Genomic DNA, 17,358 nt, shown 5'->3' on the forward strand with positions numbered 1-17,358 from the left:
CTTCTTACCTATTTTACTCTGAAATGAGACCCAAAACAACTTCCTAGAGAAAGAGATCGTGGGGCACACTAGAATAACAACACTTAGCCTTTGGGGACAATGAAAAAAATTAATTCAATGATAGTATGACCATTCATATTATTTTATTTATTTATTCGATTTCTAGACTGCCCTCCCCTAGGCTCAGGGTGGTTAACAACATTTCAACAATACATTATAACATTTCAATAAATATGATTTTACAGAATCAGATTAAAATTTTAAAATAATATTACTGAGTTTCTTGACAGTATACTTTGGCTGCCATTGTGTTTCCCAGTTCAGCTGAAGCTGCTGATTTTCATCCTTTAAAGCCCTTAAATGCCTAGGACCCAGATACTAGTTGGATCAGCTGTTTTTGATATGAGTCCATTAGGATACTCTGTTCCCCACAGCAGGGGCTACTCACTATTCCAGTGGTTAAGAAGGTCAACACAGGCTTTGGGATTCTGCAGTAAAATTCTGAATCCCCCACTGACTCCCCTCTCATAATATTCTAGGAGGTCCCTTGTCCCTCAGGAGCAGCATTTCAGAGATCATTTTGGGCTTCAGTGGGAGAGGAGTTGTGGAGGTCCCATTTCACTGTCTTGTTTTCTGAAATATCCCGTGTTACACATTTCAGATGCTTAAAGCTAATTTGGGTACTTGCTAGATTCTGGTTTCTCTTTTTGATGGTTTAAGCCATAGAATTTGGGTTACTTTTGGTGTGAAATTTTAATTTTTGCACTATTTCTGTGATTTTTTTTAAAAAAATACAAGGATGGGTTCAATCCTACTTTAAAATCTGTTAGTCACCTTGTAATCTGTTGATTGGTTTTATTTTTACATAAATCCGTTGCTTTTATATGCAATGCTGTATTGCCCATTTCTGTGTACTGACTTGCACCATGTATGTGGTCTATCCTGTGCTGAAGAGCTTTTGAAGCCGTAGCTAATCATACCTCATTTATCATCTTTGAGTAAAGGTCATAACCTCTTGTCACAGAATGTATATCAGTGTTTCCCCCTCCCCATTTCTAGATATCATGGTTGCCATCTACATGTGTGAAGGCTGTTGCAAATGATGATAACAGGGTTGCACAGGTGTGACAAGGGAAATAATTGGGCTTTGGGTGCTGATTTTAAGAGGTGACCTTTTAGTCTGTCACAAGAAAGCATGATCTAATGGACCCAAGGACCTGTCCACCATGAACTCTCAAGTACATCCTCCTTTTATTGCTATATAACCGTCACAAGAATGATTGAATCCTTCTATTTCAATGTGTCTATCATAGAGATCCTCTAATAAGGTGCTGGGGCCTGAAGTATACTTTGAAAAATAAGTTCTGTTTTTGTCATATCCACTCTTCTATGCTCATTAAAGTGTATAGAGATGTGAAGGCCCAGGATTTGGTGGGGAGCCCCCTGCCTTGTTCTGAGGACGTTTCGGTTTTCCCAGTTGGAGACTTTGATTTTTTGTGGAGCACAAGAAAAGCCTCCTAAAATATTTTCTCTTTTGGAGAAAATATTTGGAGTGTTTTATGTGCTCAAAGTATGTACTGTGAGGATTTTAATGCACAATAAGCTACAACATTGAATAATGGTCATTCTTGTAGATATGGTAGACATGTGCAGTACTAAAAATCCAAGATGCATTTCTGCTTCAAGAAGGTGGTGCCATCCTCGTGAGAGAAGGAGATGGGACCTTCTTTGCTTGTGCGTTGCTGCTGACCTTCCTCTGATGCTTTTGATTGAGCTCCCATCTCTAGTTCCAGCTCCTGCCAACCTAGCAGTTCGAAAGCAAGAAATTGCAAGTCGATAAATAGGTACCACTTCGGTGGGAAGGTAACAGCGTTCCGTGCGCCTTGGTGTTAGTCATGCTGGCCACATGACCACGGAAACGTCTTCGGACAGCGCTGGCTCTTCGGCTTTGAGATGAGCACCGCAACCCTAGAGTTGGACTCGACTGGCTTTCAAGCAAGGGAACCTTTACCTTTACCTTTAGGTCCTCGTCAGATGCAGTCACAGACCAGGAAGCAAACGGCTTATCACCCTGCCTTGCTGGAGACAATGCCGGCATTTTCAAAGATACGTTTATTCCTTAAATAGGACTCATTTTGTCCACAGTTTTGTCTATGGTGATGACTACTAAATAGTTCAATGTTTTCAGTGTTATTGAATTTAACTTAATAAACTGCTATCCCTATTGTGGCGGTGTGAGGTGGCTTCTGCCCAAGTAACGCCCCTTTTTTTGGTTTTGCTACAAAACGTGTTTTCTATTTTCAACTTTTATTTTTCCTATCTCTCAGATGGTGGACTGTACTGAGATAGTTACTATACTAAGATAGCATAAAGTCAGCCGTTTGTAGCTCTTTGCGCTCTGATACTTCCAGAAAAGAGAAGGTCCCATACACCCCTGATGACCTCCCTTTTTGACATTGTGACGGTACCCAAGGAAGGGAATAAGGCTGCCCCTCGATTCCCTAACAGAGGCTATGCTGCAGGTAACAAAACAGTATTTGCTACTCTTGTCTGTCAGCAGCTGTCAGGCAAGGAAAGATTTTTTCCCATGAGTTTCTGATAGACATCCTGATTGAACGTGAGGTTCTCTGTCATTGGCCTAGGACCATGCTGCAGGAAGGCAGTTTCGTAGAAGCACAGAGCTGGAAGGGGTCACGCAGGCCATCTAGTCCAACCCCCTGCTCAGTGCAGGATCAGCCTAGAGCATCCCTGACAAGCGTTTGTCAAGCTGCTGCTTGAAGACTGCCTGTGAGGGGGAGCTCACCTCCTTCCTAGGCAGCCGATTCCACTGCTGAACTTCTCCTAATATAAAAAAGTCCATATACTATTAGCGACGTGTGACCTCCATCTGCAGATATCTAAATCCTTTGATTGGGACCACATGGACACTAAAGCAGTTTTTCTGCAAATCTGGGGGAAACCCACCCAGGTTTGCAGAAAACCCCAAAATCTTAACAAAAATATATACGGGGGTTTAAATCCCCCCCCATAAAATTGTGTTGCCTGTGCACATACAGACAACACTTTTACCTAATCAGAATTGAGCCACTACAGCAGGGCCTGGCTGCAGCTGCCAGCAGCCACGGCATGCATGTCCTTAGCATTAAAGCACGTTGGCTGCTGGGCCCAGCCATGGCAGTGGAGGATGCCAGTAGCCATGCCGAGCCTGGCTGCAGAGGATGAGGACTCTTGGGATTGCTGTGGCCCACCTGTGGTGGAAGACAACTCCCGGCCGCTGCTGTGCTCCAGCTGCAACAGTGGAAGACACCCGGGAGCTGCACTGGCCTTGACAGTGACGGCAGAATATGCCAGCCACTGTGTTGGGCTCAGATGCAGCAGAGGAGGATGCCAGTAGCCAGACGAAGCAGCAGTGGCGGTCGACACTGGGTTCATCACCCCCCCTCAGCAAATCTCCTGCCCCCCGAGCCATAAGGGGATCCCCTCCCTGTGAATATCCTGGGCCTCCCCTTGTTTTTTCCTAGTATCCAGCTAGTATCTCTCTGCCTGTAATTTAAACCCATTATTGTGAATTGTGTCCTCTGCTGCCAACCGGAATAGCTCTCTGCCCTCCTCTAAGTGACAGCCTTTCAATCTAGCTAGATGTGTTTGAAGGGGACCAGTGTAATGGCCAATAGAAAACCTTAATTCAAAGAAGAACTAGAACTAGCTACCTTCTTGGAGAATTAGCAGTGGTTAACATAGGGTGGCATGAAGTATAATGACACAGATGATAATAATTAGGAGAAAACTTTCATATATTGCAATAAAATGTAAATGCTGCTGTCTTTAGCATCTCTTTGTTTCAGAATTAGAAAGCAGATTCAGCATTTCTAGTCTGTGGACCATTGTTTTGTTTTCCATATTTGTTGGCATATGTTTTGAGTGAAGCTTTCAGTTCACTTTCTAAAATTGCAGGTTCTTCTTCAAAAGACCCTTCTTTGAAGGAACCTGTCATCCTTTCATCTCTTATGTATAGTTCTTCAGTATATTGTTCCCATATTTTCTTTATATTATCCTGTTCAGTTAATGTATTTCCTTGTTGATCTTTCAGCATCCCTAGCCATGGTATAAATTTATTTCTTGGACTTTCTATTTTATTCTAATTCTGTGCCATTTTATTGAAATGCTGACCACTTTGGAAAGTTTTCTGCCTAGCAAATATGACTCTATAACAAAATTCATATCTGTGTATGTGATACAGAAAACGTGAATTTCTTGTGAATGTTTCAGTAATACTGATCAAGATTTCTCCAAGTGGTAGAGTAGAATTTTCCCTCTATCTTCTAGAATTTCTGAACTCCCTGGCAATAACCATAGTCAGTCACCAGATGGTGGTAATGCAACACTGTTCAAAGACTAGCCAGTTCATAATGCCATTTATGACCTTCCTGATAACTTTAAATGAGATTTAGACTGTTCACAAGGGTTTCTTTGATTTGGTTTGTATGCAGGTCTTGTTTCTGAAAATATCCATGTAAATAGAATGGAATAGTTTATTCAAATGAGCTTTAGTCCTGCTAGGAAAATATAATGCTAAGAGCTTACACAAGACAGTGGAGATTGGATTTTGTTGGGAGCAGAAAATATTAAAACATTTCTACCCAAGTATAAACAACAATGTTATCTTGAGCTCAACGGACCTTTTATATAGCTGTGTCAGGATTGCATCTACATTGTCTGGCTACAGAGAGGTTGAGGATGTGAGAGAGAACCTCCTTCCCTTTTTTTCAAGCTTTATGATGTGTGGAAGAAGAAAGCATATGAAGCAGTCATATTCTTGGTAAATACTGCAGTACTTCATGCGCTCGCTCTTTCTCTCATGTTAATTTGTAAACTGCCCAGATTTGGGTGTGTCAGTTCTGAAGCATGCCTAAAAAAGGCAAGTTTATGTGACTAAAAGAGGAGGATAAATTGGAGCAGTTAAGAAACTGTTTTGAAGTTCCTGTTCTGGCCTAATGCTCATTTTGCTTACTTCCTTAGGAAGGCAAACTTTACACTGGAATATGTTGCAGTACATAAAAAGGGTTGAAATGGTTAAACACCTAGTGATTTAAAGTGACTTAAATCCATTCTCGCCATTCTGTGACAAACTACATATGGTTATTTCTCAGGAACACCCATATCTCCCTGAGCGACTATTGTTATAAGCATGTCAAAGGCACAAATCCTTTTACTTAAAACAACTGAGATGGGTGGGGCTGATAGTTCATAATCATAACACAGCTGCCATGACTATGAGAACTAGCATGGGAAAGAATTGTAACAGGTATTCTTAAAATAAGAGTCTCATGGCATCTTAAAGGGTAACAAATTTATTGTAGCCTTAGTGTTTGCAAAATCCTATTTCTTTCCTCTTCAGAAAAAGTGTTTGCAAGTCAGGAGCCATATTGTTAGGTACAAGTAGGCCGTGACTCATAAAAGCATATACAACACGATAATTTCTTTAATGTGCTGTGTTTGTCCCAACAGACTGACACAACTAACCCTCTGAAATGTGTCACTCTTAAAATAGATTGCTTTTAAACTGTTAATCTGGACTTTGAGGAGTCTTTGGCCACATGCAACAGAATCTGAAACTATGCCCCTGCACAGGCGTTTATGATCCAAGGGGTAGGTATTTAGTCTGTGAGCTCCCCTGGGCCAGGAATATCACCTTTTGTTAGTGGATTTATGTAGTTTTGTAAACAAGGAAAGTGTTAAGCCTATATAAATTGTGTATTTATTAAAATGATCTATTAATCGCTTTTCCTTCAAATAATTACATGTTTTCACTTTGACTCTAGCAACTTTGTTTCATTTTGGAAACTCCCTTCAGTTCCAAAAGACGTTTGCTATGTGGCATGGAAATAAATGCAAACCCTTGGGCAGTTTTTGTCACATGGTCATTGTAGTTGACAAGTGTTGATCATTTCACTGAAATTTTAAAATTATTGTTATCTGACCAGTTCTTTATCTGACCAATCATTGTCAAGGTAGACTTGGGAGAAGCCCTTAAGATGCTTATTCAACCTCTTCCTTCTATATAACATATTGACTGAACAATTGTTTTACAGTCTTCATGAGCACCGTTGTTTTTAATGATGTTGGATGTTTTTATTATGTATTATATGTTTTAATCATGGCATGGATGTACCTTGCCCTTGTGAGCCGCCCTGAGCCCATCGGGGAGGGCGGGATACAAATATGAAAAATAAATAAAATAAATAAAATAAATAATTCTTCCCCACAGACCTCTGCTGCCAGATTTATTTTCATTCTGTAGATGGCCCCCTGAGATCATTGGAGTTTGACCAGAAAACCAGGCAGGCAGCTCAAGATCTTTTGACTGGATTATTGGACACGTTAGTGTAAAAGTATGCAACGTTCCGTCTAGATATTTCACACACACACTGAATTCTGTGTAACACAAAAATCTGAATACTCTACACAAATAGAGGTTGCTGAATCTATACTTAATCCCCTCTACTTCTACCGTAGTCTAAACAGGGAAAATAACTTTTCCTCTATAATAATTGTCTCACTACAACTTATTTAACCAGTATTGTCTTCCATATATTCCGCTTCAAAGGGAAGACTATGTGGCCCAATCTAATCCTAAATATCTGCTGACTTTTATATCTCTTTGTGTGAATTCTTGCTGTCAATCTTCAAAGCAAATTTTTTTTTATCATTTGTGCAAATCTTTTAATATGTGAATAAGTTTACATGCATTTCATTACAGTCTGCAGGATTTGGCTACATAATGTCCAATCCAGCAAGGCTGTTCCACACACAAGTACAAGTTTCTGTGCTTAGATTTCCCCTATACTACTGCACAGATTGCTCTGGAGGGGAAAAGTGAACTGTATCCAGCAGTTGGGGTTGTGTGCTCACCCTGTGCGTAAGCTACCGAAGACATGATCGGCATTGCCATCTCTTTGGCTGCCGTCATCCCCCATTCAATATTATAGTAAGCTGAAGGAGGATGGGGTAATGCTCACAGTTCTCTGGGATAGAACATTTATCTGCTTATTTTTTTAAAAAAGTCAACTGTCCAGTGTTTACCCACTAAATATTTCCTTTTTAAAAAGCATTTCTTGCCTGTGTCCTCTCAACTCTGAAGCCTCCAAAGCTCCACAGTCTTAACTCCAGACAGTATTATTTTATTTTCTTTTTAATGTTCCCTGGAACTATGAACAATGAGATCTTCCTCCTTGGCTTGTCCTACTGCACTTGAAGCAAAGTAGTTGATAGCTGTTATAAGAATGGATTTAGTTTACTAACTTGCACAAGCAACCATGCCTAAAAGGAAACCCCAGTAACTGCAAAAGCGTGGCCAAGAATTGGTGAAACGAATACATTTGTTATCCGCTTGTCCTTTCTGATCACAGTAGCTGCTTGTTGTGTGATTGCATTTTCAAATATGAGCTGCAGAGTAATTATATTTATGATGATAAGAATTTTCTGTAACAGTTATAAAACCACACCACACTTGCAAAAGTATCCAGGGTAATATCTCTTTAAAACAAAACAAACAAATAAAAAACTGCTTAATTTGACCTCCAAAAAAGTCATCATCTAACTTTCTGTTTGCTGCTTTGTGTTGCATGTATTTTGTGTCAATTCTGCCATTTATTTGCTAGGATGGAAGATAAATAATTTTTCTGCAGTTTTTTTTTTACATTGCATGCTTTGCCTAAGAGCCTGTCTCATTTGCTCCTGACATCCTTTCTGTATTTTCCATGTGCAAATATTTTTAGAAAAAGCAGTTCAAGTTATGCAAACAGTTGCCTTATATGTATTTTGTCAGTGAAGCATTTCTCCTTTTTCATTTTGTTTACTTTTTTGCATGTAATTTATTGATTCAACATACTTTTAGCTAGGAATGGCTGTTTCATTATGCCCTGTGTGGTGACAATTGTAGCAGCAGAATGATTGATAATCTATCAATTATGATGTAGCTTTATGAAAGTCCAGTGCATGAATTTTCAGTCCTACTTTTGTGTTAACCTTCGATTGTATTTGAATGTACTTCGATGAGAAAGCATCATCTTTGGTAACTTTTAATAGCCATTTCCCAGTATAGCTGACTAGAATGTTGACAACAATTAAATATATTATTGAATATTAATAAGGTACTATTTGTTGTGTGCTGATTTTTTCACTTCCTGAGAATGTTTTTCCTTTACAAAAAACTGTAGTATAATCTTAACTGGGCACTGATATTTAAACAAATATATTAATTGGGGCTTTTCAGATCACAACAAGTTTTCAAAACAACGAGACAATTTCCTTTGAGTAGAGAATGCATCACATGTAAATGTTAATGCAGGATGGAATGTGGGAAAGTGATATTTTGAAACAGAATAAATAAGTTTTTCCTCCATAGACTTCACATTTCCCAGGCCTATAATCCAAATATATATATATTTTTAAATTAAAGCCACATAATTTGTGAAAAATGGTCTTTGTTTTAGGTCTTTGTTTATTTTTTAAATTTAGTCTCCATTTTATGGGATTGAGTTGTGTTTTCTGGGTGTGTTGTGACCAGTCTGTATCATTAAGTGCTTTTAAAGTGTGTGTGTGTGTGTATATATATACAAATAATGGGCAACACTAAAACTTTAGCAGAGATAACACATTAGAATCTAGTCAAAAGGCAGAACATCTTATATAAACATTGTTCCGCCTTTTGACTAGACTCTTCTGTGTTATCTCTGCTAATGTTTTTAGTATTATCCACCCATTATTCGGGTATTTATAAAAACTTCCTGGTAATAAGTAATTATACAGCAAATGCAGCAGCTATATAGGGCTTGGGTTTTGACGGAATGTATGATTAAAACTGAAACCAATTATATCTGACCTGTAGATCTTTTAAGTGGCTGGTTCCTTGCTATGAACAGAAATGTCATTGTTTTCTACCAGTACACTGACTGTCTGGAAGTTCTCAGTTGCAGGTAAAAACAAGTTATTTTTCTCTTAGTTGATCCTCTTCACGATGTGTGTGAATTAGTCTTTTAACTACATTGAAAGTTCAATCTTTTATTTACCTCATCTGTAGAGGTGGTGCTGCCTTAAACGATGAGAGAATTTGACTGTGCCTAAGCAGCGGAAAACTGATACACTTGCCTTGTAAGTTTGTATTTCAGGACTGGCATGTGCTTTGCATGTAGTGATGTGGTTCGGGTAGGTTGCCGAGGAGATGGCTGTGTAGAATGCCGAGCTAAGTGGTAAGACAGGATAGTACTAGAAAGGGTGGCATTTATACCATTTTTTCAAAAGCTGGATTTTTGTGTAATATTTAGGAGCTTTTGCAGGCATGCAGGGTGTTTGTGCGTATAGATAGATCTACATTTACTGGAGCAGGTTTTATTTTTGTAAACAAACTCTTCCAGGTTAACAGTTCAGAATTCATAGGTAGCAAGTAGAAATTGACTGGTGGTGGTAGTTCTGGTGAAAGGCAGTTAAGTTGTCATTATTGTGTGTTGTTAGTTTTTAGAAAATGTGAACTATATAAAGAACATAATATATATATATTAATACATTTTATTAGATATTATGAGGCTTTTTATTAGGTTGGGGCAGAATTTGGAGTTTCGTTGTTTGTTTTAATTGTCATAAGCCACCTTCAGCCATGGAAAAATGCAGGATCTAAATGTGTTAATAAATAAGCATATGACAAAGCAAATAAATTGGTAGTAATAATCTTATAGCACTTACCAATTTTGCCAAGTGCTTTACAATTCAGCCTCATTCAGCTGCCTATTTGTATGCTTTTGCTTCAGATTTTTCTATTTTTGTGCATGTTTAGAGTGTAAGTGACCATAGACATCGACGAGGACACTGTGTGTTAGCCCAGTATATAGTCCATTGCTTTCATACATAAAGCCATTGCAGTCAGTGGAACATATACCTACAGCAGGTTGCAGTGTTATGTTGTGTGCTGGGGGAACAGGATAATGTTTATGCAGTTTTTAAAAAATAAAATAATAATAAAACAAACATTCCTGCACTTAACACGATAAAAACAAAGGAGAAGGTGGCACAAGTGAGTGGTGACGTATTCGTAGAGACATTCACGTATATGATTGTGACAGGTCTGGCACTGAACTCCTAAATATTAAAAGCTAATCCCATACATTTCAATGCAGACTTCCTCCAAGTATACATGTTTAGGATTCTAACCTGCAATTTGAGTGAAGTGTGCTTTGTATACAGTTTCTCCCTTGATTTCCCCCATCGATAAGCATTCATTCTGCACATATTTCTAATTAATGTTGTCAAAAATTATTTTCTGACTCAGATGATGAGTTCTGATGACTGCCTTAATTTTTGTCCTACAGCATTACTAATGAGGCAGGAGCCTCTATATATAGTGTGAGTCCCGAAGCTTGTAAAGAGATGCCAGATCTAGACCCTAACCTACGAAGTGCAGGTAATTACTGGTTGTTTCTTACTCTTACATCAATCAGCATGTACTGTATACTTTATAATCATTAAGTAATATCTGATGATGCAGGGGGCTTGGGTTTAAGGAGAGACAGGACTGAGATTAAATTAATGCTGACACGTGTTACTTTCTTTTATTAATCCTTTGAACTTTGCACACTACACATTGGCTTTGTCTTGGGTGGTCATCCAAAGAAATTGTATACTGAAAGCTCCCTTAACCTAGAGGTCTTGGATATCTTACTTGTTGATTAGAGGGTTCCAAGGAATAAATGGGACAAAGAGCTTTTCTGGTATTTACGTGAAATGGAAGCCAGCAACATTTTCTGTTCCAGGTCTGTTTAAAGCTATGCATATCTCTTGCTTTCACCTGATGATGTACCAACATGTGTGATATGTCTGATAAATTTTTATCTTGACAATTTGATGTGTGCTTCCTAAATAGAAAAAAAATGTATAGTGGAAATTAACGGAGAATTGCATGGAATCTTTTTTAAATGTGCTATCTCAGCCATATTCTATAACTACTTGCACCATTAATCATGAAATTGAATTAAAAACATAGTATTTACAAATTGACTAAATCAAAATAGAAAGCAATATAAAGTAGTAAGGTAAGTCACGTGCACACAAACAAACAGTTAAGCACTTCAGCACAAAAAGAAGACCAAGAAAATGATAAAACAATTAAGAAAACCCTTGGCCAAATTAAAAGGCTCTTTCCAAGTGTGTCTATAGATGGCACCAGGTGAACTGCTATACGGGAGGACATTCCACACCAAGGCACTGCCACAGAAAAGGCCCTGTCTCTGGTTGCTGGCCATCCTTTTTCAGAAGGTGGAGGCACAAAGAGTAGAGCCTGTGATGTTGATCTTAACTGGCAGGCAAGTTTGTTTGGGGTTGTACAGGCAGGTTGCATCTTACTTGTAGACCATGTCACTTACTTTCACAGAATGTAGAAAGCTGAAACTTGGTACACACCCATTCCAGCATTCACTGAAAAGGGAATATTTTCTCATAACAGTGGCCTGGGCTCTAGCACAGTGCTAGTCAAGACTCTGGGAGTTTCAAAATAACTTTAGATGAATTGTGAGGGAGTTTATAATAGGAGCCAGAATTTTGTTAACCAAGTTAGTGACAATACGTGAAACTGCCTCTTTCACTCACATTGGCTTCAGCTTCAGGAAGTGGAGATTGTCAGTGGCAGGAGGAACATGCCCATGACTGAATGATGCAACCTGTATTTATTACTACTTTAAAATGTACTGTTGGCTCTGGCTCTCCTATATTTTCACATGTTGGTTTTATGTTCTTGACAGTGCCTTTTCTAAGGCATTAATCTAACCAATTTAAACTCAAAGTAATAAGGAGGACACAATGGTTCCAGAGGGGGTAGCCATGTTATTTTGTTGCAACAAAGAGAAGTCATGTGACACCTTAATGATGGGCAAGTTTTTATTCTAGCACACGGTTTTATGGACTAAAGTCCACTCAGAAAAATTGTAAGTTCTCCAGACCTGCTCAAGGTGCCTCAGAACAATAAAACAAAATGAAGCATACAATAAAAAAACAATTTATAGCAATTATAATATGATTTTAAAGAACTCAAGTCAGTAAAAAAATACTGCATCAGATGCTTGCAGTGGGGCCTCTGGGGGATGTTGCTCATCAAACTCTGCGTTTCTTCTTGTTTTTCACATCACTGTGCTTTTTCTTATTGCTATTTATATGTGGATTTTTAAAAATACTGATATTAATTCAATTTTCTTCTTTTCTAATCCTTATGTTTCATTTACTTCCCACTAATCTGTATGCCTAATTGTGTTTGGCCTCTTCTCTTCATCCTGTTTTTATTTTATTATATACAGCTGTACAGACCACAGTCCCAATCATTTATCCAAGTACATTTGAGAACCATTTTGTACAGTGTAACCCTATTAATTCAGCTTAGCACAGTTTGAGGAAATTCAGGAGAGTGGGAGCTTTCTTGACCTCCTCAGGCAGGCCATTCCACAAGGCAGGTGCCACAACGGAGAAAGCATGTTTATGTACAGTTGTTGATTTTGCCCATTTGTAGATTGGCACCTGCAGAAGCCCCTGCTGACATGAGCAAAGTTGTCATGGCAGAACATAGGGAGAACAGCGGTCCCAGAAATAAGAGAGGCCAGGGCCCTGAAGGGCTTTCTTTGTGATAGTCCATACCTTAAACTGAGCCCAGTAACAGATAGACATTGAATGGAGTGTCTGCAGAATGGCAGTAATGAAAGATAATAATAAATATTATTATCAATACATGTCCTCAGGAAGCTATAAAACAAAGTCAAGTGACCTCAACTTGTGTGGACTTGTGCCATATTTGTTTGGTGGAAGAACAGAGTCCTTACCCTCTTATGTATCACACAAATAGCATCTCACATGAATGGATACTTTACATAAACAGTGCATGGAATTCATGGAATTCTTCCTCTTTCAAAGAGGAGAGGTACTGAAAATCGGTGTGTTTCCACCAAGTGCTGCGCATCAAAAATGTTTAAAAACCTCATACTAACTCAATTTTATATCAATTGGTTTAAACCAAGACCAAATGCTTGAACTGCATCCTCCCGTGGCTATCTTTACCGATTTGTCTTGGGCTTTTCAAAATGCTGACCAGCATAAATTTAGGCATGTTGTTTTCATTTTTGCAGAATTATTAGATCACAAAAGGGTGGATGAGTGGCAAATGGAGGAATCTACCTTCAGTAAAGGCTAGAATGGAAGTTTCTTTAATGTATAATGTCAGAACTCAGTTTCCTAGTGCATGAAACATAGTTCCCTACTTTATAGCTATGTTGTGTCATTCTTCTGTCATAAAGGTGATGTTCATGAGGCTCCCAGTCTCCTGTGTAGTTATTCAGCAGTACCTGATCTACTTAGCTTAGCCTTAATTTCCAGCCTATCCATGCACTGGCTTTTTATTCACATTTCAGTATGCTTAAATGCAGTAGTTGTTTCTTAAAACAAACATATGGACATCCCAGTTTAGGTGAGTGAAATACTTATCATGCTATATTAATTCTATCAGTCTTCCAAAGGCGATTCCCGAGGTGGTAGTTTCCTGTGTCCAGCTCTGGTTACTTGATTCATGTTCCTGTCTCTCCCTGATTCTGATGATGGTTGCCACCATCTCTCCTAGACCTGTGGGTTCATGCAAGTCTGTGCTTTCCCCCCTCTGTTGTAGTAGAGAAAGTGGCAAAAAACTGATATCCTCCTACCAACCTCACCAGACCTTGTGTATCTACGTGAAGCAGCACACTCCCACTGCCTCTCTTTTTAGCTTCAAGGTTCAGTAACTGTTAAGGCAAAAGGGAAGTCACAAGCTACCTTCAAATAACACAACAAATAGAATCTGGGACAAATGCAGCTTGCTTTCATGCCACTCTTTGTCTTTTCCTCTTGCACACAGACGATTGGAAACATCCTAGTTTGGAAAGGATTTAATTGGCTCCAGTTTGCCATGATGTCCAAGTGCAGGTACCTGCATCCAGACATCACAGCATTTTGCAGCATGATTAAAGTCTTCCTAGAAAAGTTTTCAGTTGCCCTTGTGTGAGAGGGAAGGAGATCACAAGCATTAGAACATGGGCAAACAAACTTTTGTCCTTAATATCTGAATGCAAAGAGAGACAGGCAGGTAGCACTGATCTTTCGCAGCTCTTTGTAACCTCAAGATAAACCATCAGTGGCAGTATCTAATCAGCTCCAGCTTGCTAGGAGAGGGAGCTATTGGGATTTGCCTCAGGGAGCTGTTGGGATTTTAGCTGGCCACCTAACAACCAAATTTTCTGCTGATAAAAATGGAAGGAGGGGTCCTCTTTGACCACCAAAAAAGGTTATGATGAGGATCATGGGATCTACAAGCCTTACTGGCTTGTTTTTAATATTGTGATTATTTTAATTATAAGCTGCCTGAAGCAGGACTCTGCAGAAGTGACATAGGAGTACCCTAAATTCATACATGTACAAAAGCTATGAGGGACTGCGGACCCACAGGAGAGGAGAATTGCACCAGACTGGGTGCGTTCAGACGGGCATTTGAGTCGGTATACGAGCTGGTTAGAATCAGAGTACTTATGCGTGATCACACAGCCAACATCTGCCTTCCGTCCCTAACTGTTCAAAACACCCTTTAAATCGATGTATTCTGCTACTAGGTCCCCAAGTGGTGGTATCCTGAGTGCTTCAGTTCATTATCCCCATCTGATCGCTCTCTGCCGGTGTAGTGCCACTTCTGTTTGGAAGCCTGAGGCTTCCACTTTTCGGCCACCATTTTTTTTTTAGCCTCCTCGATGTGCGCTTGGGAGAAGCTTTGCCCCGGCGTTTGTAAAAAAAAAAAAAAGATGCTTAGTTTTAGGCTGCGGACGAGTCCAGGACCTCATGGAGGCCCTTTTCGCTGTAAAAGTTTAAAGGGTAGTCTTCGCTTCAGGGCATGCTTTTTGGGATGGGGTGTTCTGCGCCTGCGCGAAGATCTGAACTCTGGATGGCTGCCTATGTGCATGTGCAGAATGTAAAAAAAAAATTAAAAACCTGCCGACACGCACTCTGTGCGTCAGTAGTGTGAACAGGCATATCGCGATATGCTGCGCAGTCAGGAGGTGAGTGTGATCGTGTTTCTTCCGGATCAAACTGCTCTGGTTCCAGGGCTGGCTGGATCCAACCCATGGAATCCATCACACTGCAGAAAAAGTTTGCCAATGCTGACAGCACTCAATGACGCATATCGATATTAGTTGGGTCTTGTCTTGTTTCTGTTTTAGTTTTTGTTCCTCAAGTTATTTGGAAGACTGTAATAAGCAGTAAATGCAACCAATGTATGTGCGCCGTTAAATACCTGCCTCCCAAGTGAAGCAACGGCATTTGGCTTGTCCTGTAGAGTTAGAAAGATGTCCAGTAGTTTATGAAATTAGTTTCTGCCCTGCTTTGTTTTATGACTTCCTTGATCCTTGTTTTGTTTGCTGTTGCAGAAAGCAAGAGCAAACTGAGCTGAGGTCATTTGAGGGTTTGGGGTGTTTGGGTTTTGTTTGCTTTTTTGCTTTAATTGCTGTGTTAATCCAAGTCAGATTCTGTTCCTACATGACTGAAATCAGTACATTTTTTTTTTTTTTAATGCTGAGAGCTGTATGTTGAAGTATGACATTTGGAGTTAAAACAAAGATATTGCAAGTGTTACACAAGGTAGCTTTGATTCTAACATGATTTGCCACACTAACATTTCTCTCAGTGCAAATTAGATAGGATGAAAAGGGGGGCAAGTCAGTGCAACAAAATAAAGGGAATAGATCTGTAGCCTCCTAATAAAGGATATTTATATAAACACAGTTAAAGAAGGTTTTAATGGTATTCAATCACTAGTTAGTGGACTCTCTAAATCCGTTTGCATTACTTGTGTAATTCTGACTTGCATTTTTACACCATGTATGCTTTTATTCAACATACATTTCCCAAAACTTATTGCGTTTCATCCAAATTCATCACCTCAGCCAAAAGAACACATTGTTTTATTTTTTATCATTTCTGTGGTGCTTGCAGATTGTGCTTTCCAATCTTTTGCTGCTTTGTACTCAAAAAAACCTTCTTTTAGTTGCCCTAGATCAATTCAGACTTTAGTGTAAAACTGTGGTTTAATTAAACTAACAATAGTTAATGTGTTTGTCTGAATGCAGGCCACTTCATTAGCTAAAATTAGTTATCCTTACAACCGAGATCTGACGTGGGTTAGTCTTCATAGTTATTTGTCGTTTCACTGATGTCTGAATGCAGAAATCCTGACTTGTTCCCTGGTGATGCTCGCGCAGGCTGCAGAGAGAAGGCAGTGAAACCCAGCACTTGTCAAGACAAACCAGGACAATCTGTGTGATTGTCTGTGAGATGAATTCTGATTTTAAGATAATTAAAATAAGCCATGTTTTCATGTTGTATCGGAACCGAACCCCAGTTTATGTTTAGTACTTACTTTTACTTGAAACTAATGGCCAAAATAAACAGTGTGCTAGGATATCTGAGAATAGATCTCTCAGGTGTTTTAATTGTGAGATAGCATCTGTCAAGGGCTCTAATTTGGATACAGGCAATTCGTTGACAAGTTGTATATATTTTCCCTAACAGGGTCAAAGGCATCGAAATGGCAGCCCAACCTCAGTCAGGATCCCTGATGGCTGTTCTTTATCAGTTGAAAAATACTTAGGGAATCCATCCTTAGGATCTTCTAGAGCAGGAGTTCCCAATGTGGCACCCATGGGTGCCCTGCCACCCACCAATACCTTCCCTGGCACCTGCAAAGTGTTATTAGAATGTGGAGATGGACAGTTTTTACCTAGCTGTGGTTTTGATTGGTCATTGGAGATCTGATTGGCAGTGCAGTTTTATTTGGCTGCAGCTGCCACCACAATACAAGGATCATCAATGAATGCTTGAAGGTAAACTTTCTGTTTTTTAAAAAAACAACATGTTCATTTGCATCGTGTCAATCACAGCTTCTACCTGAGATGCTGAAAAGTTAATATGAGAGTTATGTATATCCTCACCCCTTGACATTTTGTGGCTGGTTCCGCCTCCCATGGCAGCCATTTATAGCTGGCTGCACTTTCCCTGTGAGCCATTTTGTGGTTGTGCCTACCACACTGTGACAGAACTTGAAAGGTGCCCACAACCTCAAAATGGCTGGGGACCCCTGTCCTAGAGTGTCATCCAGTTTGGCCCTAAGTTTGCAAAAAGTATTAGGAAGTATTATGTATTTAACACAATCAATATTTGTGGTGCAGGTTCTTTTCAGAGTTTTCTCCCACCCTTTCTCCAGTGTGCTCATGGCCGTATATATTGTGATATGTTTGATTGTTTACCCAACTGAAC

At 39.4% G+C, this 17,358-nt stretch overlaps 1 protein-coding gene across 1 annotated transcript in view; it reads left to right on the forward strand.

The window, feature by feature from the left end:
* The window catches only part of SRBD1 (S1 RNA binding domain 1), a 212,845-nt gene that overhangs the window by 56,450 nt on the left and 139,037 nt on the right, over nucleotides 1–17,358 (forward strand). Inside the window, exon 5 of the mRNA XM_015421999.1 lies at nucleotides 10,365–10,456. Coding sequence (XP_015277485.1) covers nucleotides 10,365–10,456 — 92 coding nt within the window. The remainder of the gene's footprint in view (nucleotides 1–10,364; nucleotides 10,457–17,358) is intronic.

Source organism: Gekko japonicus, unplaced genomic scaffold (assembly GCF_001447785.1).
Source record: "Gekko japonicus isolate JY-2015 unplaced genomic scaffold, Gekko_japonicus_V1.1 scaffold128, whole genome shotgun sequence".
Taxonomy (NCBI): domain Eukaryota; kingdom Metazoa; phylum Chordata; class Lepidosauria; order Squamata; family Gekkonidae; genus Gekko; species Gekko japonicus.